The sequence below is a fragment of the Cherax quadricarinatus genome, chromosome 49 (assembly GCF_038502225.1).
Source record: "Cherax quadricarinatus isolate ZL_2023a chromosome 49, ASM3850222v1, whole genome shotgun sequence".
Classification (NCBI taxonomy): Eukaryota; Metazoa; Arthropoda; class Malacostraca; order Decapoda; family Parastacidae; genus Cherax; species Cherax quadricarinatus.
In genome coordinates, this window is record NC_091340.1 from 16,546,427 (window position 1) to 16,569,298 (window position 22,872).

At 39.6% G+C, this 22,872-nt stretch overlaps 1 protein-coding gene across 8 annotated transcripts in view; it reads left to right on the forward strand.

Moving 5' to 3' along the window:
* grp (serine/threonine-protein kinase grp) overlaps positions 1 to 22,872 on the forward strand; it is a 202,113-nt gene that overhangs the window by 97,375 nt on the left and 81,866 nt on the right. For all 8 annotated transcript variants that reach the window (XM_070095218.1, XM_070095216.1, XM_070095222.1 and 5 more), the window contains one exon: positions 14,152 to 14,281. In XM_070095218.1, coding sequence (XP_069951319.1) covers positions 14,152 to 14,281 — 130 coding nt within the window. The remainder of the gene's footprint in view (positions 1 to 14,151; positions 14,282 to 22,872) is intronic.

Sequence of the window (22,872 nt, forward strand, 5' to 3'; positions counted from 1 at the left end):
ATAAAGCTCACCTCTTTTGATATGCCTATAAATTCCTTTCTTATGCCCTAGTAGATATTTCAGCCTATTATTCATCCATTTTGGGTCATTTCTATTTGATCTAATTTCTTTATACGGGATAAACGTTCTTTGAGCAGCATGTATAGTGTTAAGAAAACTGTCATATTGATAGCTCTCTTCGTTACCCCAGTCAACAGATAAGTGTTCTCTAAGCCCATCGTAATCTGCTAAGCGAAAATCTGGGACTGTTACTGAGTTATCGCTACTATCATATTTCCATTCAATGCTAAATGTAATTGATTTGTGGTCGCTAGCACCCAATTCCTCTGAAATTTCTAAATTATTAACAAGGGATTCATTGTTTTCCAGAACTAAGTCAAGCAGGTTATTTCCCCTTGTAGGTTCTGTCACAAACTGCTTCAAAAAACAATCCTGAACTACTTCTAAGAAGTCGTATGATTCTAAATTCCCAGTCAAGAAATTCCAATCAATATGGCTAAAGTTAGTCTCCTAGAATTACTACATTATTGTGCCTTGTGGCCTTAACAATTTCCTCCCATAGTAGTCTCCCGTGGTTTCTATCTAAGTTTGGGGGACGGTATATCACTCCTAAAATCAGTTTTTCATGCCCCTCTGAAAATTCTATCCAAACAGACTCTGTATGTGTTACTTCAGACTTAATACCAGTTTTTATGCAACAGTTCAAGCAATCTCGGACATGCGATGCCACCCCATCCCCCTTCCCGATACTTCTATCTACTTGGAACAATTTAAAACCCTGAATGTGACATTCCGCAGGCATGTCCCGACTTTTTGAATTAAACCACGTCTCGGTTAAGGCAAATACATCAATGTTACCTGCACTAGCAACTAATCTCAACTCGTCCATCTTATTCCTAGCACTACGGCTATTAGCATAATAAACATTGAAAGACTCTCCTTTCTCTTTACCCTTCCTGCTCATTTCTGTTTTTCTACTAAACCTATTACTGTCCTTATCACCCAGTGTCACTGGCTTTTCAATATCTACCTCGTTCTGCTTATTACTAGTTCCCCTAGAACTCATAATATTACTACACTGGGATTTCACTGTTTTCCTGCCAAAACCCATACCACTAACTATTCCTAGTTTAAAGTCCTAACAGCTCCCTCCACTGCAGTTGCCAGTGCTCCCACCCCAGAACTAGATAAGTGAACCCCATCCCTGGCATACATGTCATTTCTGCCATAGAAGAGGTCCCAGTTGTCAATGAATGTTACTGCATTTTCCTTACAGTATTTGTCCAGCCAGCAATTGACACCAATTACCCTGGGCAACCATTCATTTCCAACTCCACTCCTTGGCAAAATACCACATATGACAGGGTTCCCACCCTTCCTCCTAATTATTTCTATTGCTGACCTATACCTGCTAATTAGGTCTTCACTCCTACGTCTGCCAACATCGTTGCCTCCAGCACTGAGACAGATAATAGGATTGCTCCCATTACCTCTCATGATGTCATCCAGACGGCTAACAATATCCTCCATCCCAGCCCCAGGAAAGCAAACCCTGTCTCCTACTCCTGTCCTTCAAGCAGAACGCCCTATCCATATACCTAACTTGGCTATCCCCAACAACAACAATATTCTTACCTTCCTTGGTGTCGTTCGTCGTGAAGTTCCCAGCAGTCGACTCACATTCGTCGGGTAGCACTGAGAATGTATTAGATGTTTCCACAACAGTTTCCACGGCAGTCTCTTTCTTCATCATTTCTACCTTTCCATTCGTCGTCTTGATCGTCAACTTCGTTCCCTGCTGTCCAGCCACTGACCAGTTTCCTTTCTTGACCTGAGGACACAAAACAGGAGGACTACTACGAATCTTCTTGTTTTCCTCGGTCAGTCGCCGAATCTCCATCTTCACCATTCTCAATTCTTCCTTAAGCTGTTGGTAAAGTTGCTCGATGGAGGGCATCTTGCTTCAATTCATAGAGAGTGCGCAAACAGGTCTTCACAGAGTAATGAAATAATGAAATGAAATAGTATGTGAAAGGACAGGGACGGCTTGCTTGTACAATACTGGAGGGACTTTAGGCAGATTTCCTGATTTATTTTTAAGTGACTTGATAATTCTGGTGACTTAAGTGGGCTCAGTAGGTGCAAGATAGGAGGAGGTTGGGAAATTCCTATCTAAGTAATCACTTGCTCGGGTGTTGGTACCTGGGATTTTACTGACGAGATTTGATCCTATGGTTGAGAAGTCAATTCTTTTGTTAACTGTATCAATAGGTTGTAGTGATGTTTCATTCAGTTTAGTTAGGACAATATTCCTAGTTTTTTCAAGTTTGTGGGTGCTTAGAATGTGAGTGTGTTTTGCAGGTCTTTTTTATTTCTCCTCTTGCTTCAGTGAATTTGCTGTAATAGTACAGTTGTTTGGCTTTGTTTATTAGTTTGGTGAGAACTGATGCACAGTCGTCCTCAAAAAGGTTCGAAGGAAGGGGTAAGGGAGGTTTTGTGGGCGAGGGATGTGGACTTCCAGCAGGCGTGCCTGAGCGTGTTCGATAGTGAATTGAGACGAATGGTATTTGGGACCTGACGATCTGTTGGAGTGTGAGCAGGGTAATAATACGTATTTAGTGAAGAGATTCAGGGAAACCCGGTTATTTTTATATAGCTGGACTTGAGTCCTGGAAATGGGAAGTACAATGCCTGCATTCTAAAGGAGGGGTTCAGCATATTGGCAGTTTGGAGGGATATGTTGTGTATCTTTATATGTATATGCTTCTAAGCTGTTGTGTTCTGAGCACCTCTGCAAAAACAGTGATTATGAGTGAGTGAGGTGAAAGAGTTGAATGATGATGAAAGTATTTTCTTTTTGGGTATTTTCTTTCTTTTTGGGTCGCCCTTCCTCGGTGGGAGACGGCCGACTTGTTAAAAAAAAAAAAAAAAAAGCCCTTTCTATATTACTTTTCATATTGATGTTCTTACCAATGGATTTTAGTATGCTGTTAGTTATTGATGGGCAACCTAGCTGTTTAGTCGTAATTGGTTTCATTTTTGTTGTGTAGTCAAAGTAATTTATTAAGAAATGTGTGTGTCCAATCATCAGTACCATAGGCAATGGAGAATTCTGTAGGCCAGTCAACCGTCCCTAACTGCAGTGAAGTTACTTATTGAGGCCTCGTCATGGAGTCTAAATGAAATTTTGTTGTATTCCAGTGGTAGTTTACTAATGTTTAAGAGGAAGGTGGGGTAGTGGTCAGTAGTGCTGTCTGTGATTATCCCCGATTTAACCCTTTGAGGGTCGACAGGCCCTCTCCGAAACTCGTTCTCAGGGTCGGCCAAATTTAAAAAAAACAAAAAAATTATTTTCTCTTATGAAAAGATAGAGAATCTTTTCCCAATCATAAAGACACCGAAAGTTTGAAATTTGATAGAAAACTTACGGTATTATGCTCTCGCAAAGTTAGCGGTCTCGGCGATGTTTACGCATCGGCGATTTTGCCAACTTTGAGCCCCATTTTCGGCCAATTTCACTGTACTAGTCGACAAAAAACATGAATATTTCGCTAGAACTCCATTTTTTCTATCGAATGGGTGCAAGAAACCACCCACTTACGAAATTCAACTATCCAGTACAGTGGTCAGAATTTAGCAATTTTGCCAATTTCACACAAATTTCAAAAGATGCCAATTTCCGAATAGGGTCCAGAATAAACAAGAAAGACATTCCTGGCACTAAAATGACATTTCCTCTAGTCATTAGTCACGTCTCAAGGCCCCTCTTATATTCTTTTGCTTTCCACTTTGAATTTTTATTTTCACAAAAAATATAAGATTTACTGTTATGCAGACTACTGCATTAGTGTAAAAAATGGTATAAATATTATTGGTGCACTTGTGAAAGAATATTAGACTCGCCAGTTGACGTGTATTGCACGCTTGGCACGATTTGTTTACTTTTGAAGTTTGGTAAAAATCGAACATTTCTGCTACTTTGAGCTCAATTTCAAGGCACCTTTCATTGTAAAACCAGTCAAAATCATCTCAATTTCTGTAATATGTCTTCCATTCTATAAAATGAGACCAAGAAAACTAGAATACAACAATAAATACCATACGAAAATACACTGCAAAGTCGCTGATTTATTAAAAAAAAATGGTCAAATTTTTTTTTTCTCATTATGCACTGTGTGCTGCAGGATTTTTTTTAGACTGTGCACACTGACCACATAGACCCATTCTTTCATATGAAGGCCTACCAGCTTTCTCCCACTAGATTTGAGGCCGCTAGAATTTATGAGTACTAGTACGTCAAAAACCCCTACGTGTAAGACGTACTAGTATGACCAAAACCCTCAAAGGGTTAAGGGGGGCTAGGACATTAGTCATAATTGTCCCTGTTAGTGATATATTTCTGAAATATGGTCAAACAACCCAAATCTGGAACAAATTTTTTTTTTTTTTTTTTTAACAAGTTGGCTGTCTCCCACCAAAGCAGGGTAACCCAAAAAAAGAAAGAAAATCCCCAAAAAGAAAATACGTTCATCATTCAACACTTTCACCTCACTCACACATAATCACTGTTTTTGCAGAGGTGCTCAGAACACAACAATTTAGAAGCATATACCTATAAAGATACACAACATATCCCTCCACACTGCTAATATCCCAAACCCCTCCTTTAGAGTGCAGGCATTGTATTTCCCATTTCCAGGACTCGAGTCCGGCTATATAAAAATAACCAGTTTCCCTGAATCCCTTCACTAAAGATTACCCTGCTCACACTCCAACAGATCATCAGGTTTCAAATACCATTAGTCTCCATTCACTCCTATCTAACATGTTCACGCATGCTTGCCGGAAATCCAAACCCCTCGCCCACAAAACCTCCTTTACCCCCTCCTTCCAACCTTTTCGAGGACAGCCCCTACCCCGCCTTCCTTCCCCTACAGAATTATATGCTCTCCATGTCATTCTACTTTGATCCATTCTCTCTAAATGACCAGACCACCTCAACAACCCCTCTTCAGCACTCTGACTAATACTTTTATTAACTCCACACCTTCTAATTTCCACACTTCGAATTTTCTGCATAATATTTACACCACACATTGCCATTAGACAGGACATCTCCACTGCCTCCAACCGCCTCCTCACTGCTGCATTCACAACCCAAGCTTCACGCCCATATAAGAGTGTTGGTACTACTATACTTTCATACATTCCCTTCTTTACCTCCATAGATAACGTTTTTTTGTCTCCACATATACCTCAATGCACCACTCGCCTTTTTTTCCGTCATCAATTCTATGATTAACCTCATCCTTCATAAATCCATCTGCCGACACGTCAACTCCCAAGTATCTGAAAATATTCACTTCTTCCATACTTCTCCTCCCCAGTTTGATATCCAATTTTTCTTTATCTAAATCATTTGATACCCTCATCACCTTACTCTTTTCTATGTTCACTTTCAACTTTCTAACTTTACACACACTCCCAAACTCATCCACTAACCTTTGCAATTTTTCTTTAGAATCTCCCATGAGCACAGTATCATCAGCAAAAAGCAAATGTGCCAATTCCCATTTTGTATTTGATTCCCCATAATTTAATCCCACCCCTCTCCCGAACACCCTAGGATTTACTCCTTTTACAACCCCATCTATAAATATATTAAACAACCATGGTGACATTACACATCCCTGTCTAAGACCTACTTTTACTAGGAAGTAGTCTCCCTCTCTTCTACACACCCTAACCTGAGCCTCACTATCCTCATAAAAATTCTTCACAGCATTTAGTAACTTACCACCTATTCCATATACAGTGGACCCTCGCCTAACGAACGCATCGCATAACGTTAAATTTGCCTAACGATACATTTTAACGCTAACTTTCGCCTCGGCTAACGCTAAAAAACTCTCCTAACAATATTCGTCCTAGGGTACCAATTTATATCGTTAGGTGAGGGTCCACTGTACTTGCAACATCTGCCACATTGCTCCCCTATCCACTCTATCATATGCCTTTTCTAAATCCATAAGTGCAATAATAACTTCCCTACCTTTATCTAAATACTGTTCACATATATGCCTCAATGTAAACACTTGATCTACACATCTCCTACTCACTCTGAAAGCTCCTTGCTCGTCCGCAATCCTACATTCTGTCTTGCCTCTAATTCTTTCGATTATAACCCTACCGTACACTTTTCCTGGTATATTTTTGATGCGGATATAATTATACGGATCTTTCTTTCTTTCAACACACCAGCCGTATCCCTCGGAGATGGGGTGGCCCAAAAGGAAAAACGAAAGTTTCTCCTTTTACATTTAGTAATATATACAGGAGAAGGGGTTACTAGCCCCTTGCTTCCAGTATTTTAGTCGCCTCTTACGACACGCATGGCTTAGAGGAAGAATTCTGTTCCACTTCCCCATGGAGAATTATATGGATATAATATAATAGGGGTCGTCCTCGAAAGGGTTGGAAAGAGGGGGTAAAGGAGGTTTTGTGGACAAGGGGCTTGGACTTACAGCAAGCGTGCATGAGCGTGTTAGATAGGAGTGAATGGAGACGAATGATACTTGGGACCTGACGATCTGTTGGAGTGTGAGCAGGGTAATATTTAGTGAAGGGATTCAGGGAAACTTGTTATTTTCATATAGTCGGACTTGAGTCCTGGAAATGGGAAGTACAATGCCTGCACTTTAAAGGAGGGGTTTGGGATATTGGCAGTTTGGGGGGATATGTTGTGTATCTTTATACGTATATGCTTCTAAACTGTTGTATTCTGAGCACCTCTGCAAATGCAGTGATAATGTGTGAATGTGGTGAAAATGTTGAATGATGATGGAAGTATTTTCTTTTTGGGGATTTTCTTTCTTTTTTGGGTCACCCTGCCTCGGTGGGAGACGGCCGACTTGTTGAAAAAAAAAAAAAAATTATATTTAATTTGGCTGGTCCTGTAAGAACCTTACTTGTCCCATGACTTTGTAGATGTTTGATCTAATTTGATCGAACCAGGATATTTTCCTGCTTTTCTTGGATGTGTTTGGACACACAATAATTAGTGTGAAATATACATATTTCTTGGAACACATTATGAATATGGACTGGGATTGACTTGCAAGCACTAACCCTTTCACCGTCTCATACACAGATCTATTTTTGACACCAGACTCACTTTTCGTGGATATACAGTTTCAGCCAAGCTCCCTCATACAATCTGGGCAGTAAATTTTGACCTAGACGTGAGAGAATGCATCTGTGGTGAGTGCTCACAGTATAAAAACAAAATTGTCCCATGCAGTGCTTGATGGTAAAAGCAACACTGACCCTGTATTTGGTTGAAAATAGCAACTTTGAGGTGGCTTTCTAGGATAGTTTTTATGGTTTCATTGGCTGTTTCCTGGTATCATATGAAAGAATGGAAGTCAGACTAGTGAAATAGGGTGAAATGCGGATGATTTTGTTGGTTTCAAGACCCCAAGCGGCTTGACATCGGGCTCAAATTAGCAGAAGTATTTGATTATTCACAATTTTCCTGATGATGGCTAAGACCCCTGTACATCCCTTGGTCTGTTTTGTGGGTTTTTACTAGGTCTCATTCAATTATTGGGATGCTGTAAACCATAACCAATTATTCCTGGTTATATTGTAGTCTAGAAATAGGGTAAATCTTTAATTTTATTCTGTGATGAATTCAAAATGAAGAGAAAGTGAAATATAGGAGATGCCTTAGGATGTGATTAGTAAACACAAAATGTGGCTTTAGTGCCTAGTATGTCTAGTGTTTGTTTTTGTTTTCAAACTGGAATTTTTTTTTTAATTGGCCAGATTACTGTCTTGTGTATTTTGTAGCATAGTTCTGATAATTGAGTGGGCAGTTTCTTGCCCTCAATCAATAAAACAGAAGGCATACTAGTGACATAGCTAAGAATTTGGTCAAGGGAATTGGTTTAAAATAGGACTCAGTGGTTGAAATTGCCAATGCATAAATTGTGCTAAGGCTGCTAATTTTGCACATTCTTAATTCTGTAAGTTTTCCATCAAAGTTCGTACTTTTTGTGTCATTACCTTCAGAAAAAGATTGTACAGTAGGACCCCGTATCTGTGGTGGATACATTCCAAGACTTACCATGGATAGTAACGAACCCTATGTATGTCATTTTTCGTTAACTTGCATACCTGCGATAAAGTTTAATTTATAAATTACGCAGAATGTTCAGAATTAGCACCTTTTCAATGATGGAATCATTTCACGACCTTTCTTAGGTTTTGAAGAAATGCCAGCATCACTATTTTTGCACTTTGGGGCCGTTATTGAGCAAAATTAAGGATCATTCTCGGGCCATGGTAAACTGTGGATAACTGAAACTGCAGATACCGAATCAGTGGATATGAGAGTTGTACTATACTATTTCAGAAGATTTAAAAAATAATGCTGATGTCGTTTGCACTTTATTTTGGGCCTTCCGACAGTGAAAGGGTTAAGTTTTAATTACATCAGGAGCATATATTCTGGGTGTGCTAGGTGAGCACTGCACACCCACCCAAGATAATAAATTCGACCATATCCATATCTTACGAGCCAATATTGTTGACGTATTAATACGCCAAAATTTTAGCAGCTTCAAATCAAGCAGGAAAAAGCTGGTAGGCCCACATGTGAGAGAATGGGTCTGTGTGGTCAGTGTGCGCAGTATAAAAAATATTCTGCAGCACGCATTGCAAAATGAGAAAAACAAACTCCGACTTTGGGGTGTATTTTCGTATAGTATTTATGGGTATATTCTTGTTTTCTTGGTCTTGTTTGATAGAAAGGATGACACATTACAGAAATTGAGATGACTTTGTTTGGTTTCATAATGAAAAGGACTTTGAAATTGAGCTCAAATTAGCAGAAATGTTCAGTTTTTGCCGATGTTCAAGAGTAAACAAATCACGCCACACGTCAGTACACATCAACTTGAGTCTTATATTCTTTCACAAGTGTGCTGATATTATTTATACTATTTTTACAATAATGCAGTAGTCTACATAACAGTAAATAAAAATTCAAAATGGAAAGCAAGAGTAATATAAGAGGGGCCTGGAGATGAGTAATGAGCAGAGAAAATGTTATTTTAGTGCCAGGAATGTTTGTTTATTCTGGACCCTATTTTGAAATTGGTATCTTTTTTAAATTGTGTGAAATTGGCCAAATTGCCAATTTCTGACCACTGTTGGGTAGTTGAAATTGGTAAATGGGTGGTTTCTTGCACTCAACGAATAGAACAAAAGGAGTTCTAAAGAAATAACTATGAGACTGATGAACTGGAACAATGGAATTGGCCGAAAATAGGGCTCAAAGTGGGCGACATTGCCGATGCATGTACAGTGGACCCCCGCCTTGCGAACACATCACGTTATGTTAAATCCGCCATACGAAGCATTTGAACGCAAAAATTTTGCCTCGCCTCACGATAAAAAACTCGCCTTATATGATTCGTCCGAGACACGTCCTACGTGTGGCCTCAGCGCCATTGTTTACAAGCCAGCCAGTGTGGTCGCATCTACGCACACATTTGGTATGTTTCAGTGTTTTTAGTGCTTGTAACTGCAAAATAAGTCACCATGGACCCCAAGAAAGCTTCTAGTGCCATCCCTGTGGTAAAAAGGGGCAAGAATTGGTATGGAATTGAAAAAAAGATTAAGGAAATGTGTGCAAAGTGGGTTGAACTGCTAACCTTTACAGATGAAAATCACCCTGACACAGCTACTGTAAGCCGTGTTGGCAACCCGTACAATGACAATGTTATGGCCCATTTTAGGAAAGTCTTAAAGGAATGTGAGGTACAGAGCTCTATGGACAGATTTGTTGTGCGACAGAGGTCCAGTGACTCTCAAGCTGGTCCTAGTGGCATTAAAAGAAGGGAAGTAACCCTGGAAAAGGACTTGCTACCTCAAGTCCTAATGGAAGGGGATTCTCCTTCTAAACAATAACTTCCACACACTCCCCTCCTCCCATCCCATCAATCACCACAAGATCTTCAATAAAGGTAACTGTCATGTATTCTATTCTTAGTGGAGTAGTAATTGTGCATGTCTTCTTCAGTTTCTGTGTATTAAAATTAATGCTTCATGTGGTAAAATTTTTTTTTTCGTACTTTGGGGTGTCAGGAACGGATTAATTTGATTTCCATTATTTATTATGGGGAAAATTAATTCGGCTTACGATAATTTCGGCTTATGATGAGCTCTCAGGAACGGATTAATATTGTAAGACGGGGGTCCACTGTATATTGCCGAGATCGCTAACTACGTGAGAGCGTAATTCCATAAGTTTCCATCAAATTTCATACTTTTGGTGTCATTACCATCAGGAAAAGATTCTCTCATTGCATAAGATTTTTTTTTCTTATACTTTGCGACACTGAGAGAGACTTCAGGATTTGGGGTCGTGACAGTCAAAGGGTTAATCATCGATTGTAAGGGGAAACTAACTTTTCTGTCCCATTATAAAATAGTGACAGTTTTTCTGAGATATCAGTGCACATCCCACTGTTACCCTACTGTAGCACAGTGGATGTGCACTTTGCTGCCCTACAGTAGCACAGTGCACACTGTGTGACAGTAACCACTATGCACCACTGAATTACATTACAATCTTTTCCTGGACATAATGGGAAATTGGTCTTGATTTCTGCAGTTTAGTAAGGATTGTAGCAAATTAATAATTGGAGCAACATGTGTTCAGTGCTGACTGAAGATGAAACAGGCTTGTGTGTGTGTGTGTGTGTGTGTGTGTGTGTGTGTGTGTGTGTGTGTGTGTGTGTATGTATTAGATCAGAGTAAGTTTGAGTTGGTTTTTTATGGCTTGAATGTTCTTAGTGTGGGAAAGGTGACATTCAGGGAAACTGGTTAACTATACACCTACCATCCGACTTAAGACCTGCTCGACATATGACCACTCGACTTACGACCTTGTTTTTTATTCCAAATTTCTGGGAAATAAACAACTATTTGTATTGTACACAGTGTTTATCCTAAACCTTACAGTATCAAATACAGTACTAACAGCATAAAAAGTAAAGTAAAACATGAAATACCAAAATAAAACAATAAAATAGTCATTACAAAAATATGATGTTGATATTCAGTAGTAAAGTTCGACTTGCGTCCATTTAGACTTATGACCGGTTTCTCGGAACCGAACTCGGTCGTAAGTCGGATGGTATCTGTATTTGTGCTGGAGGTGGGAAATAGTGTCTGCACACTAAAGAGAGGTGAGAATATTGCAGTTTGGAGAGCAATATCAGTTAGTTCCTCATTTTTGGTCACACTACCTCTGTGGGATATGCCCTTTGTATTAACCGTTAAACTGTCCAAACATAGATCTACGTTTACGTGTGTAGTGCTCCGACCTTGATTTTCCCCATTTGAAAGCATGTAAAAAGCATTGTTCTACTTTCGGAGTGCTACACAAGCGAATGTAGATCTACGTTTGGACAGTTTAGGGGTTAAAAGGTATATAATAGGACACACAGTTTTGGAGTGGTTTTTGTATCTTAGTTTTTTTTTTTCGTGTGCTGGCCATCTCCCAACGAAGCAGGGTGACCCAAAAAAGAAAGACTTTCACCATCATTCACACACAATCATTATTTTTGCAGAGGTGCCTAGATATGACAGTTCAGATGTCACTCCAAACAGCCAATATCCCAAACTACTACTATAAATATATTTGTGAAGGAAGGGTACCTAAGGATGGGCAGAGGATATGCATAATAGCATCTTGCCTCAATCATTTAATAGTAGTTGTCCATGAAGTAATATTTCTCTGCAGACATCCACAGTGTTGACTGCAAAGTGTTCCATCTACCTTTTACATGTACAGTAGGGCCCCACTTACACGGCAGGTTAGGTTCCAGGCTATCGCCGGAACCTAATGCATGTAAATGCCGGACGACAAGTTTACCCTAACTTATATTAAGTTAGTAATAGAACTAGGCATTAACCCATCGACTGTTTTGGTCATATATATACGTCTTAGGAGCCAGTGTTTCGGACGTATATATACTCAATTCTAGCGGCTTCAAATCAAGCAGGAGAAAGCTGGTAGGCCCACATGTGAGAGAATTGATCTGTGCGGTCAGTGTGCACCGTCTGAAAAAGTCCTGCAGCACGCAGTGCATAATGAGAAAAATGAAACTCCGACTTTTTTTTTTTGTAATAAAACACAGACTTCGAGGTGTATTTTTGTATAGTATTTATCGTTGTATTCTCGTTTTCATGGTCTCATGTGATAAAATGGAAAACATATTACAGAAATAGAGACGATTTTGATTAGTTTCACAATGAAAACGACCTTGAAATTGAGCTCAAAGTAGCAAAAATGTTTGATTTTTACCAATTTTCAAGAGTAAGCAAATCACACCACACGTCCAGTACACATCAACTGGGGAGTCTAATATTCTTTCACTAGTGCATTGATATTATTTATACCATTTTTACAATGATGCAGTAATCTGCATAACAGTAAGTCTTCTATTTTCTTAGTATGAATAAAAAAATCAAAATCAAAAGCAATAGTAATGTAAGAAGGGCCTAGAGACGTGACTAATGAATAGAGGATATGTTAGTGCCAAGAATGTCTTTCTTGTTTATTCTGGACCCCCCCCCCCTTCCCTATTTTGAAATTGGCATCTTTTTTAATTTTCTCGAAATTGGCCAAATTGGCAATTTCTGACCCCTTTATTGGGTAGTTCGAATCGGTAAATAGGCAATTTCTTGTACTCAACTGATAGAAAAAATTGAGTTCTAAAGAAATGGCTATGACTTTGGTCAACTGGAACAACAGAATTGGCCAAATTAGGGCTCAACGTTGGCGAAATCGCCGATGCGCATGTTGCTGAGATCGCTGACTTCGCGGGAGCGTAGTTCCGTGAGTTTTCGACCAAATTTCATACTTTTGGTGTCATTACCATCGGGAAAAGATTCTCTTATTTCGTAAAAAAAAAAAAAAATCCAAAAATGTTTTGGCACAGAACGACAGTTTCAGAAAGGGGCTTGCGACAGTCAAAGGGTTAAGAAACGCAAAAAATAAAATACATAGTACGTTCATTACTTACCTTGAAATATTTGTAGTCTTATTAATGTAGGGCGAGAGGTTAGTAGTACTTATTTGTAGGAAGTCATGTGTAGGTAGCCCTGGCTCCCCATCCCAAACTTGATATACGTACAGTATTTAAGGCAGCCCAGAGGGATAAAATACACATACAGTACACTCATTATTTACCTTAAAATATGTGTAGTATTAATGTTGGATGAGAGGTGAGTAGTAGTTATTTGTAGGAAGTTAGTGTAGGTAGCCGGTAGGTGTAGCCTGCCTGGGCTGCACCCATCAGCTATCTACACTGCGCCCCAGAGCCATGTTATTCCCATCAACATACCTTGTTCACTGAATTTAATCATTTCTAACAACTACCTTTAGATGCCATCATAAACGAAGGGAGAAGTAATATATAATTCATGCCGAAAATTATAAACAAAAGCAGAGTATTAAGGGAAGTGCCTGGGTCAAACGCAGATTCATACAAGTTTTCTCTCATGCTGAGCCAGAGAAAACATAATGTTTTCCCTCTTCCCGGCTACCACACCTCCATAGCACATAAACTTAGCATTTTTATATGCTATGTAACGTATTTCTTACATAATTTTGAAGAAAACATCGTAGATGGATTAATGAATGTATATTAATGTAAAATAAGACTGTGCCCAAGAATGATTATTATTACGTACCATTAGTATTACTAAGGCGTTAAGACTAGAGGGACACTTAGAGATTGTAATGTGTACCTGCATGCCAGCACACTGTGTAAGTATATTTAGGTACAAGTACACAAGTATTATTATCAGAGCACATACAAAATGTGCATAACTTTAAAACACTTGAAATTTTGTAGTTTCCAGACATAAGAGATGTGCTCATGGAGAATGTCAACAGGGTGGGGCATGCCATGTTAGAAAGACAGGTTGCCGTATAGCGAGTTTTGGTCATAATTTGAAATTGCCATATTAGTGGAACGCCGTAAAGCAGGGCCCTCCTGCACCCTCCCTCCCCTTTTATTTTTTCTTCTTTTCTTTCCTCATTTAATCCTAAATATTTGTGTGATTTATCAGGAGAGGGAGTTGGACCGTCAGTGTGGAACCAAACCCTACATGGCCCCTGAGGTATTATTGCGTCCCTACAGTGCAGAGCCTGCAGACATCTGGTCGTGTGGCGTTGTTCTTGTAGCATTACTTGCTGGCGGTGAGTGAGGTTTCTTTTCAATTTAGGAACTGTTATCCTACCTTGGCTCATTTCAGCATGTAGACCTATCCAAGGTAAACTAACTCCCTCCCTGCGATGATCTCTCAACAGCTGGCCAAGACACGCATGCCCATTTATTGCTAGGTGAACAGGGACAACAGGTTTATGGAAATATGCCCAATGTTGTCATTCTTGCTGAATAAAACCTTGTTCTTTCAGTTAGTTGAGAGTTCAGGGTACAGCCACTTTAGACATGAGCCACATACTGTTGTCATATATTGAGTCAATTTTATTTTATAACCTGAAAAAAAATCTGTTAACCCTTTCACTGTCAGTCATGTAGAAGTATTATTGATGCCATGGTATGTCATGAAGATCAATATCATGAGCTCAGCTTCCTCAGATAAGCTGCGATTGGTATGTTCTGGCAAAGATACGAGTGAATGGGTTTGCAATGAATGTGTACAGTATTAAAAAAAATCCTGCCTCACATGGTGCATGATGGGAAAAGCAAAATTGAATGTGTGTATGGTTTACATTAGCAGCTTTAAAGTGTGTTTTTGGATGTTTTTTATGGTTGTATTTCTGTTATTTGGTATCATTTAATAGAACAGAAGACAGACTACTGAAATAGGGTTTATTTTAGCTGGTTTCAGTATCTAAAGTACCTTGAAACTGAGCTCAAAGTAACATAAATTTGATGTTTGTAAATTTTCCTTAGGACAGGGAAGGTCTCCCTACAACCCCCTGTCTGTTTTATGGGATTTTAATAGGTTTGATTCACTGATTGGGACACTGTAAACCATGGCCAGTCATTCCTAATTATATTTTATTATCTAATAGCATAAATCTTCTATTTTTGTAATTATGAATTCAGTATGAAAGACAAGAGTAATAGGGGATATGATTAATGAACAAAAGTTGTTTTAGTGGCAGGAATGTTTACATTGTTTATTTTGCATTTTTTTTTAACTGGTATATTTTGAATTTTGTGCAAGATTGGCTAAATTACTGATTTTCACTTTATAGGGTAGTTGTAATACGTAGTTGAATGGATGTTTTCTTGTACTTGTTTGATAAAAAGGAAGGTGTACTAGTGAAATAGCTAAGAATTTGATCAAATAGAGCACTGGAATAGGCTTAAAATAGGACTCGGTGGGCAAAATCGCTGATGCGTAAAGTGCGCCTAGACTGCTAGACTATCAAATTTGATACTTTTAGTGTTATTATTATTATTTTTTTTATTATCACAATGGCCGATTCCCACCAAGGCAGGGTGGCTCGAAAAAGAAAAACTTTCACCATCATTCACTCCATCACTGTCTTGCCAGAAGGGTGCTTTACACTACAGTTTTTAAACTGCAACATTAACACCCCTCCTTCAGAGTGCAGGCACTGTACTTCCCATCTCCAGGACTCAAGTCCGGCCTGCCGGTTTCCCTGAACCCCTTCACAAATGTTACCTTGCTCACACTCCAACAGCACGACAAGTATTAAAAACCATTCGTCTCCACTCACTCCTATCAAACACGCTCACGCACGCCTGCTGGAAGTCTAAGCCCCTCGCACACAAAACCTCCTTTACCCCCTCCCTCCAACCTTTCCTAGGCCGACCCCTACCCCGCCTTCCTTCCACTACAGACTGATACACTCTTGAAGTCATTCTGTTTCGCTCCATTCTCTCTACATGTCCGAACCACCTCAACAACCCTTCCTCAGCCCTCTGAACAACAGTTTTGGTAATCCCGCACCTCCTCCTAACTTCCAAACTACGAATTCTCTGCATTATATTCACACCACACATTGCCCTCAGACATGACATCTCCACTGCCTCCAGTCTTCTCCTCACTGCAACATTCATCACCCATGCTTCACACCCATATAAGAGTGTTGGTAAAACTATACTCTCATACATTCCCCTCTTTGCCTCCAAGGACAAAGTTCTTTTGTCTCCACAGACTCCTAAGTGCACCACTAACCCTTTTCCCCTCATCAATTCTATGATTCACCTCATCCTTCATAGACCCATCCGCTGACATGTCCACTCCCAAATATCTGAATACATTCACTTCCTCCATACTCTCTTCCTCCAATCTGATATCCAATCTTTCATCACCTAATATTTTTGTTATCCTCATAACCTTACTCTTTCCTGTATTCACTTTTAATTTTCTTCTTTTGCACACCCTACCAAATTCATCCACCAATCTCTGCAACTTCTCTTCAGAATCTCCCAAGAGCACAGTGTCATCAGCAAAGAGTAACTGTGACAACTCCCACTTTGTGTGATTCTTTATCTTTTAACTCTACGCCTCTTGTCAAGATCCTCGCATTTACTTCTCTTTCAACCCCATCTATAAATATATTAAACAACCACGGTGACATCACACATTCTTGTCTAAGGCCTACTTTTACTGGGAAATAATTTCCCTCTTTCCTATGTACTCTAACTTGAGCCTCACTATCCTCGTAAAAACTCATCACTGCTTTCAGTAACCTACCTCCTACACCATACACCTGCAACATCTGCCACATTGCCCCCCTATCCACCCTGTCATACACCTTTTCCAAATCCATAAATGCCACAAAGACCTCTTTAGCCTTATCTAAATACTGTTCACTTATGTGTTTCACTGTAAACACCTGGTCCACACACCCCCTACCTTTCCTAAAGCCTCCTTGTTCATCTGCTATCCTATTCTCAGTCTTACTTTTAATTCTTTCAATAATAACTCTACCATACACTTTACCAGGTATACTCAACAGACTTATCCCCCTATAATTTTTGCACTCTCTTTTGTCCCCTTTGCCTTTATACAAAGGAACTATGCATGCTCTCTGCCAATCCCTAGGTACCTTACCCTCTTCCATACATTTATTGAATAATTGCACCAACCACTCCAAAACTATATCCCCACCTGCTCTTAACATTTCTATCTTTATCCCATCAATCCCGGCTGCCTTACCCCCTTTCATTTTACCTACTGCCTCACGAACTTCCCCCACTCACAACTGGCTCTTCCTCACTCCTACAAGATGTTATTCCTCCTTGCCCTATACACGAAATCACAGCTTCCCTATCTTCATCGACATTTAACAATTCCTCAAAAGGAATTACCTTCAGAAAAGATGCTCTGCCTTTGCATAAGAAATTTTTTTTTCAAGTGGACATTGAGAACGGTATTAATTTTGGGGGTCTGGACTGTGAAAGGGCTAAAGATTTTTTGCCATTTGACCACTCGTATACACAGTCTTACTTCAGCTTTTTTCTTCAAACAGCTAAAAGTAAATCCTGGTGTTTAAGTTCCTTATGTTTGTCTTTTTATTCTAAATTTTTTCTATTTTAATTTGCTGTAAGCAAATTTTCAACCTGCTTGCTTAATATCCCACCTGATTGATCATAAAATGATATTTGTATAATATAAATAGAGACATCTCCATGGGGAAGTGGTAAAGAATTCTTTCGTAGGCCACGCGTGTCGTAAGAGGCGATTAAAATGCCGGGAGCAATGGGCTAGTAATCCTTCTCCTGTATGAATTACTAAGTTTAATAAAAAAATTTTTAGGTCACTCTGCCTCAATGTGAGATGGGTAGTATATTAACCCTTAAACTGTCCAAACATAGATCTACGTTCACTTGCGTGGTGCTCTGAATATTTTGAAAAATCTTTATTTTTTTTTTTTTTAAATGAAGAGCACATAATTCTACATGTTATAGGATTGAAAAAAAAATTTTTAGGGTCAGTACTTACCGAGATATAAAACCATGAAGTTGCCTCTGGATGCTCACCTGTCAGCAACACCGACTCCTGTCGCTTGCTGAAGTGTTGCTTTTATACCTTTTTTCTCGTTTTTATTTTAATTTGTATATTTTTTTATGTTCTGATAATTACAATTTATAATAGTTCTTGTAATTTCATAGCCAGACTTCGTTCTAACACTGATATTAGGTACTGAAATAGTGCTCAAATAGTCACAATCACATTGACAGGTAAACATTTACACCTGCCTGGGTTATTTACTATTGTCTAGAAATATACACAAAGTATTTACTGGTCCCAACAATGTTTTAGATGTGCAAGACAGGTATACAATTCCGACAAGATGAAAGTTAAGACACTTGTGCAACATCTGGTTATCTTTATTGTAAACGTTTCGCCATCCAGTGGCTTTATCAATACAAATTCTTGGACATAATTAGAAAACAATACAAGAATTTGTATTGATAAAGCCACTGGATGGCAAAACGTTTACAATAAAGATAACCAGATGTTGCACAAGTGTCTTAACTGTCATCAATGTTTTAGATAACCTGGCGTATACCTTGAAGCATGATGTTACAAAAGGCATTCCTATACTGTTGACAGCCCAGTGACATTTGATAAATGCTCACTGCTCCATCTAACTCTCGCTGTATTATAACTGTTACACACATATATGTCTTGTGTCTGTCTATTTATCCGTGTCTGCCTGTCTGTCTCTGCTTATGTCTTTGTCTGCCTGGAGTATATGTATATCACACTCCTTGAAGAATTGGGTTATGACATGTTACCAGCTCAGTGACATTTGATAAATGGGTGCTCGGGGAACCCTTGCTTTATTTTCATTGATACACACAAACATGTTTCTGTCTATCTTTGCCTGGAATTTTTGGATTATCCTAGGTAATTTACACTATGTATAATTGTATTTGTGTACATGTGAAAAGAGTAAGGTGATGAGGGTATCAAATGATTTAGATAAAGAAAAATTGGATATCAAATCGGGGAGGAGGAGTATGGAAGAAGTGGATGTTTTCAGATATTTGGGAATTGACGTGTCAGCGGATGGATTTACGAAGGATGACGTTAATCATAGAATGGATGAAGGAAAAAAGGTGAGTGGTGCATTGAGGTACATGTGGGGACAAAAAATGTTAACTATGGAGGCAAAGAAGGGAATGTATGAAAGTATAGTAGTATCAATACTCTTATATGGGTGTGAAGCTTGGGTTGTAAATACTGTAGTGAGGAGGCAGTTGGAGGCAGTGGATATGTCCTGTCTAAGGGCAATGTGTGGTGTAAATAATATGCAGAAAATTCGGAGTGTGGAAATTAGAAGGTGTGGAGTTAATAAAAGTATTAGTCAGAGGGCTGAAGAGGGGTTGTTGAGGTGGTTTGGTCATTTAGAGAGAACGGATCAAAGTAGAATGACATGCAGAGCGTATAAATCTGTAGGGGAGGAAGGCGGGGTAGGGGTCATCCTTGGAAAGGTTGGTGGGAGGGAGTAAAGGAGGTTTTGTGGGCGAGGGGCTTGGACTTCCAGCAAGCATGCATGAGCGTGTTAGATAGGAGTGAATGGAGACGAATGGTATTTGGGACCTGACGAGCTGTTGGAGTGTGAGCAGGGTAATATTTAATGAAGGGATTCAGGGAAACCGGTTATTTTATATAGCCGGACTTGAGTCCTGGAAATGGGATATTGGGTTTGGGATATTGGCAGTATGGAAGGATATGTTGTGCATCTTTATACATATATACTTCTAAACTGTTGTGTTCTGAGCACCTCTGCAAAAAGTGATTGTGTGAGTGAGGTGAAAGTGTTGAATAATGATGAAAGTAATTTCTTTTTGGGGATTTTTTTCTTTTTGGGTCACCCTGCCTCGGTGGGAGACGTAGGACTTGTTAAAAAAAAAAAGTGTACATGTGAGACTGAGATGTAGATGGCCTGAGATGTAGATGGCCTGAGATGTAGATGGCCTGAGATGTAGATGGCCTGAGATGTAGATGGCCTGAGATGTAGATGGCCTGAGATGTAGATGGCCTGAGATGTAGATGGCCTGAGATGTAGATGGCCTGAGATGTAGATGGCCTGAGATGTAGATGGCCTGAGATGTAGATGGCCTGAGATGTAGATGGCCTGAGATGTAGATGGCCTGAGATGTAGATGGCCTGAGATGTAGATGGCCTGAGATGTAGATGGCCTGAGATGTAGATGGCCTGAGATGTAGATGGCCTGAGATTTAGATGGCCTGAGATGTAGACAGATACAGATATAGAAACGGCCAAAGCAAGCCAGCCAGCCTGCCGACCACGTAAGAATGTAAGAAAGAAGGAACTCTGCAACAGGCCTACTGGCCCATGCAAGGCAGGTACATGTCACCCTCCCCTGCAGCTTAGACTAATGACCCACCTAGTCAGGTCACATCCATTGAAGGAAGGAGCATGACATCAGACCTAGTAGCACAAGCTAGTCAGGTCCAACTCACACCCATCTATACTCACTCATGTATTTATTTAACCTATTCTTACTTTCCTCTTAAAATGGGAGTATTAATGCGACATGGCATCGGTGAATCCCTGGTGTTTGCCATGCTATTTGCTCTAGCTGGCACACAATTGAACTGGTGCTCCCACAAGGTACTAAGTGCTTACAGATTTTTTTAATACTGCACACACTGAGTGCACAGACCTATTCTTTCATGTGTAGGCGACTCGAGCTTTTTTTTTTTTTTTTTTAAACAAGTCGGCCGTATCCCACCAAGGTAGGGTGACCCAAAAAGAAAGAAAATCCCCAAAAAGAAAATACTTCCATCATCATTCAACACTTTAACCTCACTCACACATAATCATTGTTTTTGCAGAGGTGCTCAGAATACAACAGTTTAGAAGTATATGCATATAAAAATACACACTATATCCCTCCAAACTGCCAATATCCCAAACCCCTCCTTTAGAGTGCAGGCATAGTACTTCCCATTTCCAGGACTCAAGTCCAGCTATATAAAAAATAACCGGTTTCCCTGAATCCCTTAACTAAATATTACCCTGCTCACACTCCAACAGGTTGTCAGGTCCCAAATACCATTCGTTTCCATTCACTCCTATCGAACACGCTCATGCACGCCTGCTGGAAGTCCAAGCTCCTCGCCCACAAAACCTCCCTTTCCCCTTCCTTCCAACCTTTTCGAGGATGACCCCTACCCCGCCTTCCTTTCCCCTACAGATTTATACGCTCTCCACGTCATTCTACTTTGATCCATTCTCTCTAAATGACCAAACCACCTCAACAACCACTCTTCAGCCCTCTTGACTAATATTTTTATTAACTCCACACCTTCTCCTAATTTCCACACTACGAATTTTCTGCATAATATTTACACCACACATTGCCCTTTGGACATCTCCACTGCCTCCAGCCGCCTCGTCGCTGCTGCATTCACAACCCAAGCTTCACACCCATATAAGAGTGTTGGTACTACTATACTTTCACACATTCCCTTCTCTACCTCCATAGATAACATTTTCTGTCTCTACATATACCTCAATGCACCACTCACCTTTTTTCCCTCATCAATTCTATGATTAACCTCATCCTTCATAAATCCATCCGCCGACACGTCAACTCCCAAGTATCTGAAAACATTCACTTCTTCCATACTCCTCCTCCTCGATTTGGTATCCAATTTTTCTTTATCTAAATCATTTGATACCCTCATCACCGTACTCTTTTCTATGTTCACTTTCAACTTTCTACCTTTACACACACTCCCAAACTCACCCACTCACCTTTGCAATTTCTCTATAGAATCTCCCATTAGCACAGTATCATCATCAAAAAGCAACTGTGTCAATTCCCATTTTGTATTTGATTCTCCATAATTTAATCCCACCCGTCTCCCAAACACTCTAGCATTTACTTCTTTTACAACCCATCTAAAAATATATTAAACAACCATGGTGATGTTACACATCCCTGTCTAAGACCCACCTTTACTGGGAAGTAGTCTCCCTCTCTTCTACACACCCTAAGCTGAGCCTCACTATCCTCATAAAAACTTTATACAGCATTTAGTAACTTAACACCTATTCCATATACAGTGGACCCTCGACTAACGATATTAATTGGTACCCGAGAACGAATATCGTTAGTAGTTTTTTTATCGTTAGTCGAGGCAACATGTTAGTGTTAACATGTATCGTTAGTCGAATTTAACGTTAGACAATGCCATCGTTGGTTGAGGGTCCACTGTACTTGCAACAACTGCCACATTGCTCCCCTATCCACTCTATCATATCCCTTTTCTAAATCCATAAATGCAATAAAAACTTCCCTACCTTTATCTAAATACTGTTCACATACATGCTTCAATGTAAACACTTGATCTACACATCCCCCACCCACTCTGAAACCTCCTTGCTCATCCGCAATCCTACATTCTGTCTTGCCTCTAATTCTTTCAATTATAAACCTACCGTACACTTTTCCTGGTATACTCGGTAAACTTACTCCTCTATAATTAGCAGTTTGGAGGGATATCTTGTGTATCTTTATACGTATATGCTTCTAAACTGTTGTGTTCTGAGCACCTCTGCAAAAACAGTGATTATGTGTGAGTGAGTTGAAAGTGTTGAATGATGATGAAAGTATTTTCTTTTTGGGGATTTTCTTTCTTTTTTGGGTCACCCTGCCTCGGTGGGAGATGGCCGACTTGTTGAAAAAAAAAAAATTACAATCTCTTTTGTCCCCCTTCCCTTTATATAAAGGGACTATACATGGTCTCTGCCAATCCCTAGGTACCTTCCCCTCTTTCATGCATTTAGTAAACAAAA